This window comes from Euwallacea similis, chromosome 9, assembly GCF_039881205.1.
Source record: "Euwallacea similis isolate ESF13 chromosome 9, ESF131.1, whole genome shotgun sequence".
Lineage (NCBI taxonomy): Eukaryota > Metazoa > Arthropoda > Insecta > Coleoptera > Curculionidae > Euwallacea > Euwallacea similis.
In genome coordinates this window covers 2,462,727-2,478,136 of record NC_089617.1, presented here as the reverse complement: position 1 = coordinate 2,478,136, position 15,410 = coordinate 2,462,727, and the positions used below count along the sequence as shown (strand labels likewise).

At 34.3% G+C, this 15,410-nt stretch overlaps 2 protein-coding genes across 3 annotated transcripts in view; one reads left to right on the top strand and one right to left on the bottom strand.

The window, feature by feature from the left end:
• Nucleotides 1–1,842: 1,842 nt before the first annotated feature.
• LOC136411157 (uncharacterized) lies at nucleotides 1,843–4,370 on the bottom strand. 2 transcript variants are annotated; one of them, XM_066393627.1, is made up of 5 exons: nucleotides 4,282–4,370; nucleotides 3,983–4,225; nucleotides 3,692–3,925; nucleotides 2,477–2,669; nucleotides 1,843–2,413 (listed from the first exon to the last, which is right to left on the bottom strand). In XM_066393627.1, the coding sequence occupies exons 1-5, from the start codon at nucleotides 4,286–4,288 to the stop codon at nucleotides 2,062–2,064; spliced, it is 1,029 nt and encodes a 342-aa protein (XP_066249724.1). In that variant the 5' UTR covers nucleotides 4,289–4,370; the 3' UTR covers nucleotides 1,843–2,061. The 2 variants fall into 2 exon arrangements, with proteins under 2 accessions (XP_066249724.1, XP_066249723.1); XM_066393626.1 differs by having other exon boundaries at nucleotides 3,692–4,225.
• Nucleotides 4,371–4,596: 226 nt separating this feature from the next.
• AkhR (Adipokinetic hormone receptor) overlaps nucleotides 4,597–15,410 on the top strand; it is a 43,613-nt gene continuing 32,799 nt past the window's right edge. The window contains exon 1 of the mRNA XM_066393656.1: nucleotides 4,597–4,730. The gene's annotated coding sequence lies outside the window, so the exon portion shown is untranslated. The remainder of the gene's footprint in view (nucleotides 4,731–15,410) is intronic.

The following is a 15,410-nucleotide window of genomic DNA, read 5'->3' as shown; positions in this document are numbered from 1 at the left end:
GTAATTTAATAGATACTTTGGTCAAAAATATTTGGTGTAAAATACCCTTCCGAAAGGATCTTGATAAGTGACTAAGGTACTAAACACAATTTAAGTTATTTTAAAGTATTTAAGTTACTTTAATGTACCCAAGTTGTTCTAAAGAATCTAAGACTAAAATAGTTTAGCCCAGCGAAGAGGTCGAATTGACACAACGGATTTAGGATGCGTAAAGGGGTAACCGTGGTTAATTTAAGGTGGTTAATTAAAGGGCGTTTCACACCCTTTAAAATGATGCTAACCAGGACTTTGCAAGTAATAGGTAAATGCGTACCCTGTTACTCCTGAATTATAAAGGGGATCCCTTTTTGATTTGATAGTCAATCACCTTAGGTGTTAGTCCCTTGAGTAGCCGTAAAGTTAATGACAGAAAGTGTTTAAATAACTAAGATATTTTATTTCAAAAATAACTAAGTTACTTATAAATATTCAAGATATTTTCGTCTGCATTCGTAAGACACAGCTACTTTTTGGATTATGTAAAAATCACTAAATGCCTTTTTTACTTTTTAGAGCATTTATTTCAAGATACTTGCACAGCTCTGGCATCCATCCTCACGAGTACAAAAATCTACAACATAACCGTTTCTCTTAGAAGCTTTTCCGCAAATAAACTTGCCAATTAATTGGAAATTGAATTCTTACAGGGGAAATTAGGGCATAAGGAAAGAATTTGCATTCGCACACCCACGAGAAAAATCGTTTTTTTTTTTGGAGATTTAACTGCTGGGTTAATATAGAATGTTCGATTATTTATAGAGCCCAAATGAAAAATGATGCAGGACTAGGTATAATATGGAGAATTGGACTATAGGAAATTTGACGAAATAAATCGAAGAACAATCCTCATTAAACGACTCAATAAAGCTCTGGGTCCAAACATGAACTTCCGGTGAATGGAATTTCATTCGTCAGTTAAATAGAAATTTTGTTATTATTTAACTATTTGCTTCAATTATTCAATAATCCAAGGATTGCAAGTTCATAAATACATAATTAGATTCCCCCTCCGTTCTAATCAACAACTTAACTTGCTCGGTGTTTCTTTGTGATGTAAATTCGGTTTGCGAAGTTCTCAGGGACAAACCGTTATTATTCTCGCGCAAACTTGGCTCTTAAGTGTTTACCTCAACGAAAGTCAATTTCTTAAGGCTTGAAGGGGAGAGATTTTGTTTTTGTGCTTATATTGCACCCGCATTAGCTGGAGGCATTTATTTCGTCTTACAAGTTCAAGTTCGGTCCTGCTTATCGGACGATATAAAAATATTGGAAATGAAAGAGAAAGCAACACATCTGAATCTTTTTTTCCGGAGGTCACGCACCCTTTCAATTCTGGAGTGGTTGATGCTAAAAATGTCCTTCATTTTGCTAAAAGGTTTTCTTACGTCGTCAAGCACATACACCTTTAAACTTCTTGTAAAATTTTATTGATTTTACTAATAAGTAAAAAAAATTTGATTCCTCTCTTCTTACGGTGCTTGGATGTTTTGCTGGAGTTCGTGATGCTGCAGAAATTATTTCGGAAGAGTTTTAGATAATATTCAGTTTGATTTGATAAATGTTGGTTTATGAAGTTTTCTAAGAATAAAATCGCTAATGTGCGGCTATAAAGAATACCTATTTGTAATCAATTTAAAAAATAAAATTTTGGACTTAAAGAACATGAAGAAGAGACAAAAAAAGGAAAGGAGAAAAATTATTTCTAAAAAAAATAATATAATAAAATAAATAAAAAATAATTTTAATAAAAATTATTTCTAATTAGTCTTAAAGAAGAAAAGAGAAAAATGATTTTTAGAACATGCTCTTAGTTAAAAATTGTAAAATGCATTAATCATATAAAAAGCGTCTGCAGGCACAGCCTGAAACATACATGGCAAAATAGAAGCCAGACTCGTGTAATCATTCAAGAATGACATATTACGAAATAAAAACTTACTGACTAAACAACTACAATAAAATTATACTTATACGATAAGAAATAAATAAAAAGTCCGACGAAGCAGGAGATAGAAACAATGCTTATTTACTGCCTAACAAATTGTGTCCATGCTTTTGCCTGGCGAAATAAATTTGCAGGAACTCCTTTCCGCCTCGACTCTCAACTCCATTCTCAACAATAATGCCTTCTTTTATTTTTGACTTTCCCTGAAATCTCTTGGTGGCTTTTATGTGTGAACCTTCACAAGAAAAGTCGTACACAACGTCACTTTCCGCCACGGTGTGAACGTTCACAATATATTTCCCGTTGGACTGATATACGTAAATAACGAACAGCGTTAAGTGTGGTTCATACCTCACTATGAAGACGTTAAAAAACTTGCATTGCTCCCATGAAATACTTGCAGTGAGCAAATTAGAGTTATAGGACATTCTGGAAAATAAATATAAAAAGGACTAATACTAGGTGTTTTAGTTATCGAATGAAGACACTTACTCCTTTCTTCTGGCGGTCAAAATACTGGATTTGTGCCACTGCATTATGTGCGTTCTCAACTCCGAACTTTTCCTAGTTGAAAAGCAACAACCACTCGAGCCTAACAGAGGACAAAAAATTGGAGTTGAGCGGATTTTTTGAGCAATTTTTGATGAGTTTGATGCTGCGGTTGCTGGGTTGGTGACGTCTGCCGCTTAAAAAGAAAAATAACTGAGAACTTAGAAGACGCTGTATTGCAAAAATACAGAGTGGTGCATTTCACATCCCATCTTCTACAGTTCGGTTATCATGGAATGTAGACTTCTGATATTTTGTATGCTCTACCTGTGCCTTAGGACATACTTCAGGAAAATATTTCTAGTTATATAGAGTGTCTCAACAAAGCATGACGATATAAAACAATTTTTTTTAATAGAACACTTTATTTTATAACATTTAAGTTTTTCTATGATTGTCTACATATTCCTAAAATTTTGATGATATCGGTTGGATAATAGCGGCGAAAAAAATTAAAAAATAGCATTTGCCCTTTTGATTTGAAAAATTAGTAAAAAATAGATATAATGTCTATTTAAAGAAACTATACAGGGTGCTTATTAAACTTGATTTAATAGTTTTATTAAAAAAGTCTGGATAATCCATATTTTACAGGGTGTCCAAAATTTAGAGTCAAATCAAATCCCTTGGTATGTCGTCGAATCACATAACAAGACATTCAGGTTTAACACAGAATTTTGTGATTTATTGGGTTAATTGGATATCAATTCGAAAAAATGCGCGAATACGTCATCAAATGCAAAGAAAAGGGACGAAAAAAAAGACTTGGAAATGATCCGATAGAGTGGTCGAAGGGAAAAGGGAGAGGGATGGTATTAAGCAGAAAGGGGTCCTGAATGGTCCGGTCGTGACGACAGTCTTTCCATCTTATCTGAATTTATAGTAGTTTTTCAGTGTGCGTTCGTATTGAATGGGTGTCTTATGTGTGTAATTAGACTTTTCTAGTTTAATTAGTTTTACACGCTAATAATAAACGGAGAGTTTTATTATAAGTTAAATTAATGTAACTACTTATACTTTTCGTTGACGCCATATGTATAAAAAAGTGAAGACTTTTTTTAATAAATTACATCAAGCAGTTTTTGAGATATCTACGATATCCCAGACCTACTTCCCACCATGGGCAATATTCACATTATCAGAAATAAATTGACTTACGAGCAACTTGGTTCTCATCGTATTCCCTTTTCTCAAAATATTTTCTGATAGCGGTTTCGAGGCCGATATTGCGGATTTGTTTGGAAAAGCAGAAGCAAATCGGACATATGGAATATTGCATGAAACAATCCTGGCAAATGTCGTGCCCATTAACGCAGGCAAAAATCTTGTTCTTCATACACGTCTTGCATTTGGGACATTTAAATAGCTCTCTGAACCTTTTCTCTCCACTCCCTAAATTTTTAATTAAAGAGTTCAATCTGCATTGCCGTTCCCTAGAATGGTATTTACTTCTAACTTCTTTGGAGGCTAATTGGTGCTTCCATTCCATGAATGTTTTGGCGGTTTCTAGAAGCGTCTTATTTGCGTAATTGCGTGCTAATTTGCAGTTGCAAATGGGGCACTTAGACAGAACGGTGGAGCATTTTTGGCACAAACTATGCCCATTGAAGCACATGAAAATTGCTTGGTCCATGTATTCAAAACAGACCGGGCACGCAAAACTGTCGTCTAGACTTTGATTGATTACGTTATCTGAAATTCGCACGTAGCAAGTGAAATCTGTTCTAAAGTTTTCGTTAAAATCTTACCGTCCATCTTGCGGAAATGTGGTCTCGTAGGCGTTTGATGATAAGAACTAACACTGGTCGGAGCGAAAATTCAAATATCTTATTTCAGAAAAAAATGGTTGAATTAAAAACGTTTTTGCTGAACAACAAATAGGGCGAATGTGTGTTGTTGTTTTGCTGCGAATTCTGCCTCTATACAAGGTGATTCGAATAAGTATTGCGTCGTTTGTTTACTGAACAATTATTTACAGTGAAAAGTGCACATTAAAATTATTGTATAATCAAATGCGCAAACTCCCTCAGAAGGATAAACTTGCGGACGCGTGTTGCAAAGTTACGATCACACTGCGATCGACGCGTTTCCTGACCGCACCATTTGCGCTTTTTGGAAGTTGCGAAGTTTCCGCGAGTTTCTTCTAAATTCAGGGATTGAAGTGCGAATTTCGTTATGGCAAAAATGAGCAAATCATGTAAGTTATTTGTTTCGTGAAACACACACAGAGAGAGACAGAGAGGGGAAAGAAATTATTAAGAATAATCAAGAGCTAGGTTTAGCGAAAGTACGAGGCCGGTTTTCGTGATAGAAAATTCACGAAAATTCTCAAAAAATAGCAAAAATATCCGCTCGCGAGAAGTCCTGATTAATGCGGAATTTCAAGTTTCACCAGAAAAAATCCACTTGAAATTTAGACTAAATTCGCAAAAAATGCCAGCGAAGTTGAAGTGGTGTGAGATAAAATTTAAACATGATTAAACCAAATCCTTTTAAATTTGCGAAAATCCAGCTGAATTTGATTTCCCTGCGGAATCCCGAAGTAGAAAATTTCCTTGTAAATTCAAAATTAATTCGCCAAAAAAAAATTCGAGGTCGAAAGTCTCTTATAAATTCCGACCAATTTCGTGCATTATCTTGAATCAGGTTCAGTTTTGCGTCTCCAAACAACAATCAATTTTGTTTTGAAAAGATCCTTCATCAGTCTTTTTAGCCTCTTCCAATCTGTATAATTACTGACTGATTATTTATTCAGCTGTTAATTTTATACACCCATCATCATCCAACCCAAAAACAACAAATTACAGTTAATCCTCTCGGATTATTGTTCACGACAAATCAAATCAAGTCTGGACCGAGGGGAACTCAAGCATCAGGCCTCAATATAGACGACGGAAATTGGTGGTAAAATATACACAGTTGATAACATTGCTCCAGATCAAATCCTGAAGTACCTTAGCCAATATTGGTTGTGGGAGCGAATCGCTGTTTAAGCAAAAATCTGTAATAACTTCGTAACCTATATTGAGTGTTATAATAATAAGTGCTAACAGGCACACTGCATGCAGATTATACGGGAGGAATCCCTTCGCAAGTAGGATGGTTCTGTCTCCCAGTGTAACTTGAGTTATTATGTTACAAATTTCTTTTAATCATGCACTAACGCGTAGTGATTTCAGGAAATTCTTACTAAAAATAATTTAAAATTAAAAAAATAAGAGCAACTACCCTGTCGGCAATAAATTTAATATCTGCTTCAGCCCTGGAAACGGGATTGAAGACGATTTTTTGTTTAGGTTATTCGACTTAGTTCTGGTTTGTATTGGTATTAGTAATTGTTGTAAGTGTTCCGTCACGTAACAAAGGAACAAATATTCAAATATTGGAGAGGTAACTACTCTCAATTGCTATTAAATTCCTAAAGTTAACTGAAATTAGCTGCTATAATTAAACGAGGTAAAGTAGTCGCAGTGCTTACTACACGAGGTTGCTAATATTCGCTTCGCGCCATTGAGGTCTCGAATCCCACGGAGTCGTGAAGCGAACTTGCGAATCTTTAGACTGAATCAAACTACCTTTTAAGATTTAGCAAATTCTGATTGGTTCCGGAAATAATCATGAAAAACGATATTTACTACAATCGTTTTTAATTTAAAAAAATGTAGGAAAAGTGTCATGTTCGCTTTAAAAAAGTTCATGTTCGGGTTTTTTCGAATACTTTCGGAAACTCGCATTTGAAATTTTACAAAATTTAAAGTGTGCGAATAGCACTCCTTTGTCCACTTTCAGTTCAACGTGTCTCTTAGTATTTGGGGTCCTAATGGTAATCAGCAAATTGGAAAAGCGCTGTAGAGCTACATCATATTTTTAGAAGTAGTTCAGAAGGTATCACTTTCATGTTACACTGCCACTTGTAATTCAGAAAACATCGTTATTGTTAATAACGACAAATGTTAATAATAAATTGCAATCAGTGGAATAGCCGGCAAGCAGATTTTCTTGCTAATTTCCATTTTGTGATTTTATTGCTTACTTTATATTCATTGCACCTACTTCTATGTAAACGCTAAAAATTCCAAACTTAAACTATTTCTTGTAGAAAATAAATCTATTCAATTTAGCTCGAAGTAGTGCCTGATAGGTAATGTTTGCAAATTCTTTCCTTAGTGAAACAGTGTTCAGTGTCGGTGGAGGTATTAGCACTCGAAGTAGTTGTTCCTGTTTGCCTCCTCAAATTCTTTTCCTCGCTCTTTTTTATTCAAAACAGTGGAATAACAGGAAAGCAGATTTGCTTGCAAATTTCCATTTTGTAATCTTACTTTCTTCAGATCAATTTCATTTCTGTCTTATTTTGTCTAGCTTTTTTCTATAACACCTTTAATAGTTTTATAAGGTGAGTCAAAGTCAAACATACGCCAAAGATAATTTCAACTTGGTATTCAAGGCTTACTAAATATCCTGTCAGCCGTTATACAGGATGTTTCTCAACTGTGTGTAGAAAATTTAAGGGCATAACCTTGGATGTATTTCAAGTGGAGAAAGTCTAGTAAAGAAATGCCCACAAATGCTTTGTTTTCAAAGTATAGGGTATTAAAATATACTAACAAAAAAAAAACGCTTTTCTTGAATATTTCCAATATGGCTTAAATTGGATTTTGTAATTTTAACATGCGAATGTATAGTAAAGAGCCCCATTACTCAGCCCATACTCAGATTTTTTCCATGCGACAGTGGCGTACGTTCGGGATATCTTTATTAGGGTCCATATTACTTTACCCCAACAAAAATTTTTCATATATCTGCAAGCTTTTGGGACAGTGGAGCAAATAAAAAAAAAATTTTTATATTATTTTTTATATCAATGAAAAATCCAATTGGAGCCATATTAGAAATATTCAAGGAAAACGTTTTTCTTTTGTATATTTTAACACCATGTATTTTGAAAATGAAGCTTTTGCAAATATTTATTTATTAGACATTTTCCACTTGAAATGCATCCAGGATTACGCCCTTAAATTTTCTACACGTATTTAGGAAGCACCTTGTATAAACAGAGATTTTCTTAGTATTATTCTGGAGGAAAACATATGTATGTTTACGAGGGATTGGGATATTTCGTCTTTGTTACAAATGTGATGGGCGTGATAGAACAAAGATTCTATCACGTTCGATAGCACTTGTTGCAGTGTAGGGATTGATAGGCTATCATGGATCAACAAACAAATGTAAAATTACTGTATTCTTATAGAGTCTTAGAGAAGAGTGTTTCTTAAATTAAAGTGATCTCCTCTAAAATATAAGGTTCTTTGCTCGTATTTGAATTTCGATTTTTTTTTTCGATTTTATTTATATTTCTTCTTCCAATCTTTCAGGAATTCGAACGTATTGAACAAAAAGAACAAAGAAAGAAAACTCGACTTTACATGGAATGGAAAAGCATCCGAATGTTTTGCAAATGTGATGGTAATTTTAACAATTTCTAAAGACCCGTCCACATAGAAGCAGCTAGGAATAACATTTATCATTGCGACACTCTTCCAGAAACTTCTCGATGGAGATACCTTTTTTACTTATTTCTCATGTTAATAACACGTTTCTCCGCACTAGACACGTCTCTAAAGAAGTTGGGACCTTGTGAATACCGAATTCCCCGCTTTTACAACAAAGTTAACGAACGTACATATTTCAACAAAGTTTACACTGGATGTTGCTTTTCTATGGACGAGTCTAAAGGGATACAAGCCCTGCCAACTCTGAGCCTTAAATCTCCCCGTCAAGCAACGACCGAGTACGACTTCGTTTTTAAATAAACTAGCGGAAGTTCATTTAGAATTTAGGGATTAGTTACAGAGCATCTCTGTGCGACTTATTTAACTCTAAAGGCTTAAAATGCTTTATTTGCTCAGCTCTGATTAAACGTTTGCAATTTGAGTATTATAGGGGTCCCCCAACTCTATTTAGACGCTACATATTACCGCCTCTGCGTCGGATAGTGCATTTTCGAAGGATTTATGTGAAGCTGAGAAGACGGTAATAGATAGATGAAATCTAATTGAACATTTTCGGCTTGGAATTCCCAGAGAAATTTTATCGCTTCATTTTGTTGCGGTTAACTTGACTTGTTTCCGATATACAAAGCGATTTTAAAATTTGATATTTTTTAAAACTCGGTGATCTGTTTAATTTCAGATAGCCATACGACTGAAAACTTTAGATATAATAATGAATATGTTGGGAGTTCCATTATAAATAAGAACAGCTTTATATTAGAAATTAACAGCCGCTATCGGTATTAAAAATTTCAAGTACGCCACTGAAACCCAATGGATCAGGCAAATCTTTTTTCGTGATTTTTCCAAAGTGAGAAGAAAAATTTGACTCATTACTGAGTACGAAATTATACGTCGATGGGTTCCATTGACAAAGGAAATAAGTTTATGTCCAGAAGTATACTCTTCATCCACCCTATATACATACGTATATAAATAAATTTTTATTCAGAGCCGCTATGTTTTTATGAAACTTTTTCTCTGATATGCATAGGAGCGATGATAGCATGTAAATAGAGCTGGAGCACCTTGCATTTACAAGAAATTCAATCGCAAAGGACGCCGAACGCCCACCGTATAGACTAACGTGTTACACTGACCACAGCCGATTAATTATTACGATCGTACTTAAGGTTAAACCATGATCGATTATTGATCTTTGATTAGTGTTATTTGACCTTTCACTTTGGTTAACTCGAATTGACTTGGCGTTACTTGGATTACTTTTTACGATATAAATTTGAGTCACTTGACCTTTAACTTTACTTTCGGCTATTTACAGAGGAGACTACTCGATATACACATGAGACATGCACAACGCTATGGTGAAAATGTCTTAGAAGTAATTAGTAAATGACTTAATAAGTGACCGAGATATTTCTTCGATGTTCCGGCTTAATTAAAAAGGAACCGAAAAGGACTCCTCATTAGTTTTCAGGTCCTATCGTTCAATTTATTTCCATTTCTATGACCGTCAATGTTGCCGCAGAGCGAGATGTTCGGTTTTTTAATTCAAGTTTACGCTTCGTAAATAATTTTCCCTGTTCAATAGCAATTGTTAGAGATGCGGCCACGAATAACCACAAAACGGATGGTAAAATGCAATTTTCGAGTACTCAATGTGAAAATCGTCTTAAAGAGCATCTTCGCGTTCTTTTTACAATGCAAATTCCGTAAAGTAATAAGAATTTTAAGAAGCGTCTGTTGAATTTTTCATGCCAAATTCAAAAAGGTTTTCCAGTCTCAAAGTTCAGACTTCGTATGTTTTCATAGAAACGGAAAGAGTTGCCGGCAGTTGGTCTTTTCTGGGTAAGATTAGATAATTGATATTTTATTCATCAATATCTGTGTAAATTTTAATGCAAATTGAAAAAAAAGTCTTATTAAAAGTTTAACGGACTCTAAAGTAACTAATCTCGATGAAATAAATATGTAATATGTACACGGCATAGGGTAATTGATGCTAAGGCGCGCCAGCACGTATGTTCTTTTTTCCGGTGATACCTATACCGCTTCTGATCGATTATTAGACTGTTTTTAATGCTCAGTAAAATCGCATCTCGCCAATTTTTGTCGCGTAAAATTATAATTTTAATAAAACGAACTTTTCTGCTTCCACAGTAAAATCATAACAATTTTTTAAAATCTTAGAGCGATGAAGGCCAAGAGTTCCACAATATATATATTTTTTAGATCCCAAATTAGTGTTCCACAGACGATGCTTTATATTCGACGCTTGCCTTAAGAGAACTTTGTGTAGTTTAAAATTTTCAATAAATTCATTATTAAAAGGAAGTTTAGGTTGAGCTTTAATCTGGAAGCTATTTAAAACTGGGAAATTTTCTGAGAAATTTAACTTTTCTAATTTAGTTTTATGTCATTAAATACTCCATTTCAATCTAAATTAAATACCTCGTTTATTTCTTGTTAAATGGAAATCCTGTATTTTAAGCCACATTGTTCATACAAGTAAATGTCAAGCCGGAAATATGCCCAAAATCATAGAATTTTGGGAACATATCTCATTTAGCCGGATAATTACATAATTAGTAGGAGATCGAATGCCCCTGGCTATATGAAATTGATATTAACGGTTTGTTACGAGGAACGCAGTATATCCGAGTAATTATCATATAACTGGAATGAATATTACTGATACTAGTTTTTCGAAATTTGGTATTCAATTCTATAAGCATTTATGCACGTATTTCAGGCTTTTACTATATTAAATCATAAAAACGATTTTATAGTATTATTTTTTAGCAATTTCGAAGTTTCGACGTCAAAAGTGGAATTTAATAAAAATTAATTTTCTTCGTCTAACGCACCTTTCCAAGGGAATTTCTTCTTGAAAATAAATTCGTCAAGACTCCAATATTTTCTATAAAAGTAGAGAAGAAGTTAAATTCCGGTCTTATGCAAGACGTAAGTAATTTGTTGCACATATTTCGCCTTATATCTTGTCAAGTTAGTTCATAGCTTGGGTTCCTGTTTGATAAGTAGTTTTCCCAGAAGGAAGGAAATGAGAATTTCAGAATTTATTTCATGTTAAAGAACTAGAAATTTTCCTTTTCACCACATATTCGCTTGTGGCGATTTCAAAATGGGATTTTAACAAGAGATGCACTTTTGAAGTAATTCATGTGCCAAATCAGATTCACCGCTTTTAAATTATTATATTACTGGCTACAAAAACTTTCCTAATTTGATAAAAAGAACAGCTACAATTGCTTCCAGAAAACATGATCATCACGTGGCAAAAGTTCGAAGTCAACAAGGAAATTCAATGTAAAAAGCACGTCGGACGAAGACGTTTTTAAGGCAAACGCATTTAACATCACCTGAAAACAGACAGCTTTAATAACAATTGTCGTGGGTCGTAGACAAGAAGGGCAAGTCAGAGCCTCGGAGGATTATTACTAAATGGTCTGGAGTTCCTTCTAATATGAAAAAAACCACGGTTTTTGAGTGACAAGAGTTCAAAGATTTCCTCATCATTAATAATTACAGATTTCTCTGGCTAAATGGAATAGACAGTTCAGCAACAAACAAAGGCCATTAATTGGGGAAACAAATAATAGGGTTTTGATGCCTGTAAAGGCTATGTACTGACAGGCAAGACAAAAGAGACTAAAGAATGGCTGCATTGAATTTCTTTGAGCTCCTTTATTAACTGCCATTCTAATGATTAAAGAAAAAGTATCGCTTTTCCAAATGTAGTTGTTTTCATATAAAAAGAAAATAACAAATATATCTATACAAAAGTTAAGCTGGAATTGGAAAATGCCATCTGCTATGCAAACCTATTTCCAATACATTTTAAATCCTTGCATTCGAAAGAGGTATTAGTAGTCAGCATTCTGGATCGATGAACCAGCCACTTCAGCTTTGCAGACACAAATATTTTTAATACGCAGTAACATGCTAGAAAATGCTGGAAACATATTTTTTAATCCAATTTGAGGTAAAATTATAATTAAAAGCGCGTTTTAAAGTTGTAATAAAGATGTAATGAAAGATGTTGCGGGTAAAGCGGAATTTGCAATTATGACGCCCTTTGACTGCATAATACGATTTTAGAGCGGAATTTAAATCACATATGGTGGAAAGGCGTATGATTAAGCTTGTATGAGCTCAGTCATAAAGTCGGTAAAGAATTACTGCATACTGAAGATTTAATTAAAAATTTGGCTCGCTGATGAGAAGAAGAATTTTATAATTTGTTTTAATTGCTCGATATTGCATAATAGCGCTCTTTTTAGGACGCTACAGGCTCTCCTTTTTTTCTTGTAAAACCACCACTTTGTGGATATTAAAAATTCCCAAAAAATCCCGCTTTTCGCGGATATTTTTAGGGATTTTTTTTTGTGCAAACAAGTTTTATCAGCGTCTAATAGCTTCTAATATCTTAGCTTAAAAGTCTCTGAAAGTTCATCTCCATTATTAAGTTAATGCGTGGGGGCACTTAATTTTCATGCAAATTCTTAAGCTTCAACCATTTACCGATAATTACAAAATTCCGCTAATAACTTAAATCTCGCTAATAACTTCCTCGGCAGTGTCGTATATCCTGCAATTGAGAGATTTGCATTTAATTTGCTCATTATCGGGGTCATCATGGTGCGATTATTACGTGTCCGTTCGCTAACAGGAAATTCATTGTGGCCGGAAATTCTAGAATCGGAGATTTTCAGGGAAAATATAATGATTAATATGACGAAAATTATCAATAAATTTAGGGAAGTTTGAACGAATGCAAATTAAGCTGAAACAGAGCTTGAGTATAAGAGTGCCTTTTGTAGTATGTGTTGACCAGTTAGCGTAACAATAATTGGTTCATCGTAACAATGAGATACCAGTATTACTTTGCATTTGACAGATGAATGTAATTTTCAGGAAAAACTTACATCTCATTTATCAAAATCAGAAGCTTCCTTGTGTAGAGATGAGGAAAACAACTTATACCACTTTCTCTTCTAATATTGTCAATCTTTGAGCCCTTGAGCGAAAAGAATGAAGGGTCAAATAAGGTCGGCGACGAGAATATGTTACTAAGCGCCCTTGTAATAGCGAAAAAAACGGACAATGGACGTGGTCTGAATACTTTGCTGCTCTACCTGAATACTGTTGCTTTAAAGGGCCTGAAGTATCTTATTTCCACGTATTTAGTTACGAGACTGAGATATATGACCTTTACTTTAAATATACACATTTTTTCGTTTTATACAGTTTGAGACGAAAATTTGATTACGTAATCGAAGGTTAAAATTTACCATATCCATATTTTTCTGGATCTGGATGGATTTTTGGACAAAATTTCCTGTTTCCGGAAAAATAGGGAAACTTTTTAAAAGGCATCTTCAATCACTACACGTCGTGTTGTGAAATTTGGAAAAGGTAATGTTATTTGTGAAATTGCACAAAGGAGGCCCAACTATTCTCACTGAGTGTCTGTGTTAGCTGAATTTCCGAAAAAATCGAATGAGGTGGCGCAAATTTTAATTTGCAAACTAAAAAAAAATGTCGTAAATATTTGAAGGTGTTGATCAGAAATTGGAAAAAGACTCACACGTTATAAAACGATTGTATGACGATTATCCTGAGGATGTTTTTAATTTAGGTACCGTCTACAGATTTTTACACCCTATAGTTATTTAATTTGATGGCAGTTTTAATACGCTTTTGTGTTCTCAAGAGGGCGAGTAAATTCTCTGCAACTAAGAAAACTCTGCCTGAAATTTGCATGTATGAATAATTTTAACTCCGATGCTTCAAGCTTTTGACGTAGAGCTTTGCGAGATTAAATTGAAGCTCATTTGAACCTGTTGAACTCTTCTTTAATTGGCTATATAAGCCATTAGTTTATTAATCTCTATGGAAATTAATGTATAATTACGAACCAAAACAGGATGTTAGTATCTTACCAAAGTTCGGATTTAACTACTGCTAAAAGTTTTCTTTTCTGGACAGTTTTTATAGATCATTTGAACCCTTGAAGCTGCTTTCCGTTAATTTTACGCGTACGCGGTAAGCTAACATCAATTACGTTAAGTATTGTAATTTCTTTGCCATCTCGAAATTTGGGAATAAATCTCATAAAATGTGAATTCCTGCCCTTTGTATGTAGTAGTACTACAATCACCCTGAAAGGAAATTCCCCGAAGGCAATGTGCTGTATAGGAAGGAATCCGCAGGGAGCTCCAAACTTCTTTCATGAATGCTGAATTACGCATCAGGGAACATCGAATAGGCCCTAGTCGAGGATTGTTGACTTATTGAGGTTTTCGGTATAAATAATTTGAATGCATTAACTTTCCTCAAAGTAAATTAAATTTTCAGTTGTTGAACTTGTTTTTATGTTGATCATCATGTACATTTACCACATAAGTTAACTAGCAGGAGTTGGCTTAATTATAGTTTTGCAGTTGAGCTCCAAATTGGCGTAATTAAGGACCAGACGCCCTAGACCATTGAGAGATAAGTACTCTGTGAAACTCGTTACACTTATTATCTGAATAGTTGGGTGAAAACTTGCTTAATGAATAGACAAGAATAATGACAAGCATTATTTCAAGCCATTTTAGCTGAAATTGTACTCGCAAGCTGGATCAATAGAGTCGCAGAATTTATTTCAGCCGCGAAAATAGAAAAAGCGTAAACTTCACGAAAATACCATTAACTTTGATCCCGTTTAAATAAAACAAGAACTAATTTCAAAGTCGGGGACTGCAGCTAAATTTATCTTTATGTGATGGATGAATGTATCACCTCCATTGAATGCATGGTTTTCCCCATAAGAGAACAAGCCGCGGATATAATAAATCACACTTTCTTGGCATTCATAATCCATTTTTCAAGCTCATAACCGCGTATATCCACGCAATGAAAGATGTTACTTGAGTGGAAGCGTTGAGATGGTAAAGCGAACAATATTTGAGGCAAATTATTGGTTAGGCGAGTGCTAAGAGTTACAGAAAAAAATCCTTTGAAGACGTTCTCGTGGCCAGAATTTACGTAATACTTAAGCATTGGCTTTAAATCATATCCAGTCTTATTTACCAAAATGGGAACGTTATGACATTACATTATTGCCGCAAACTTACATCCTGAAATTTCCATGATATCTCCACACCTCGGTGCCGTCAGTTACAAAGTGCAACAACATCCACAATCGGTAATCGAATTTCAAGGGTCATCATCATTTAAGTTCATTTGATACCTGTCGAATTTCTATCGGTTAAACTAAATCAACGAGAAATTTTAGTCGAAATGACCACACACAAGTTGATGCAGCTCAGTACATTTATGCAGTCATATCATTAAATGTA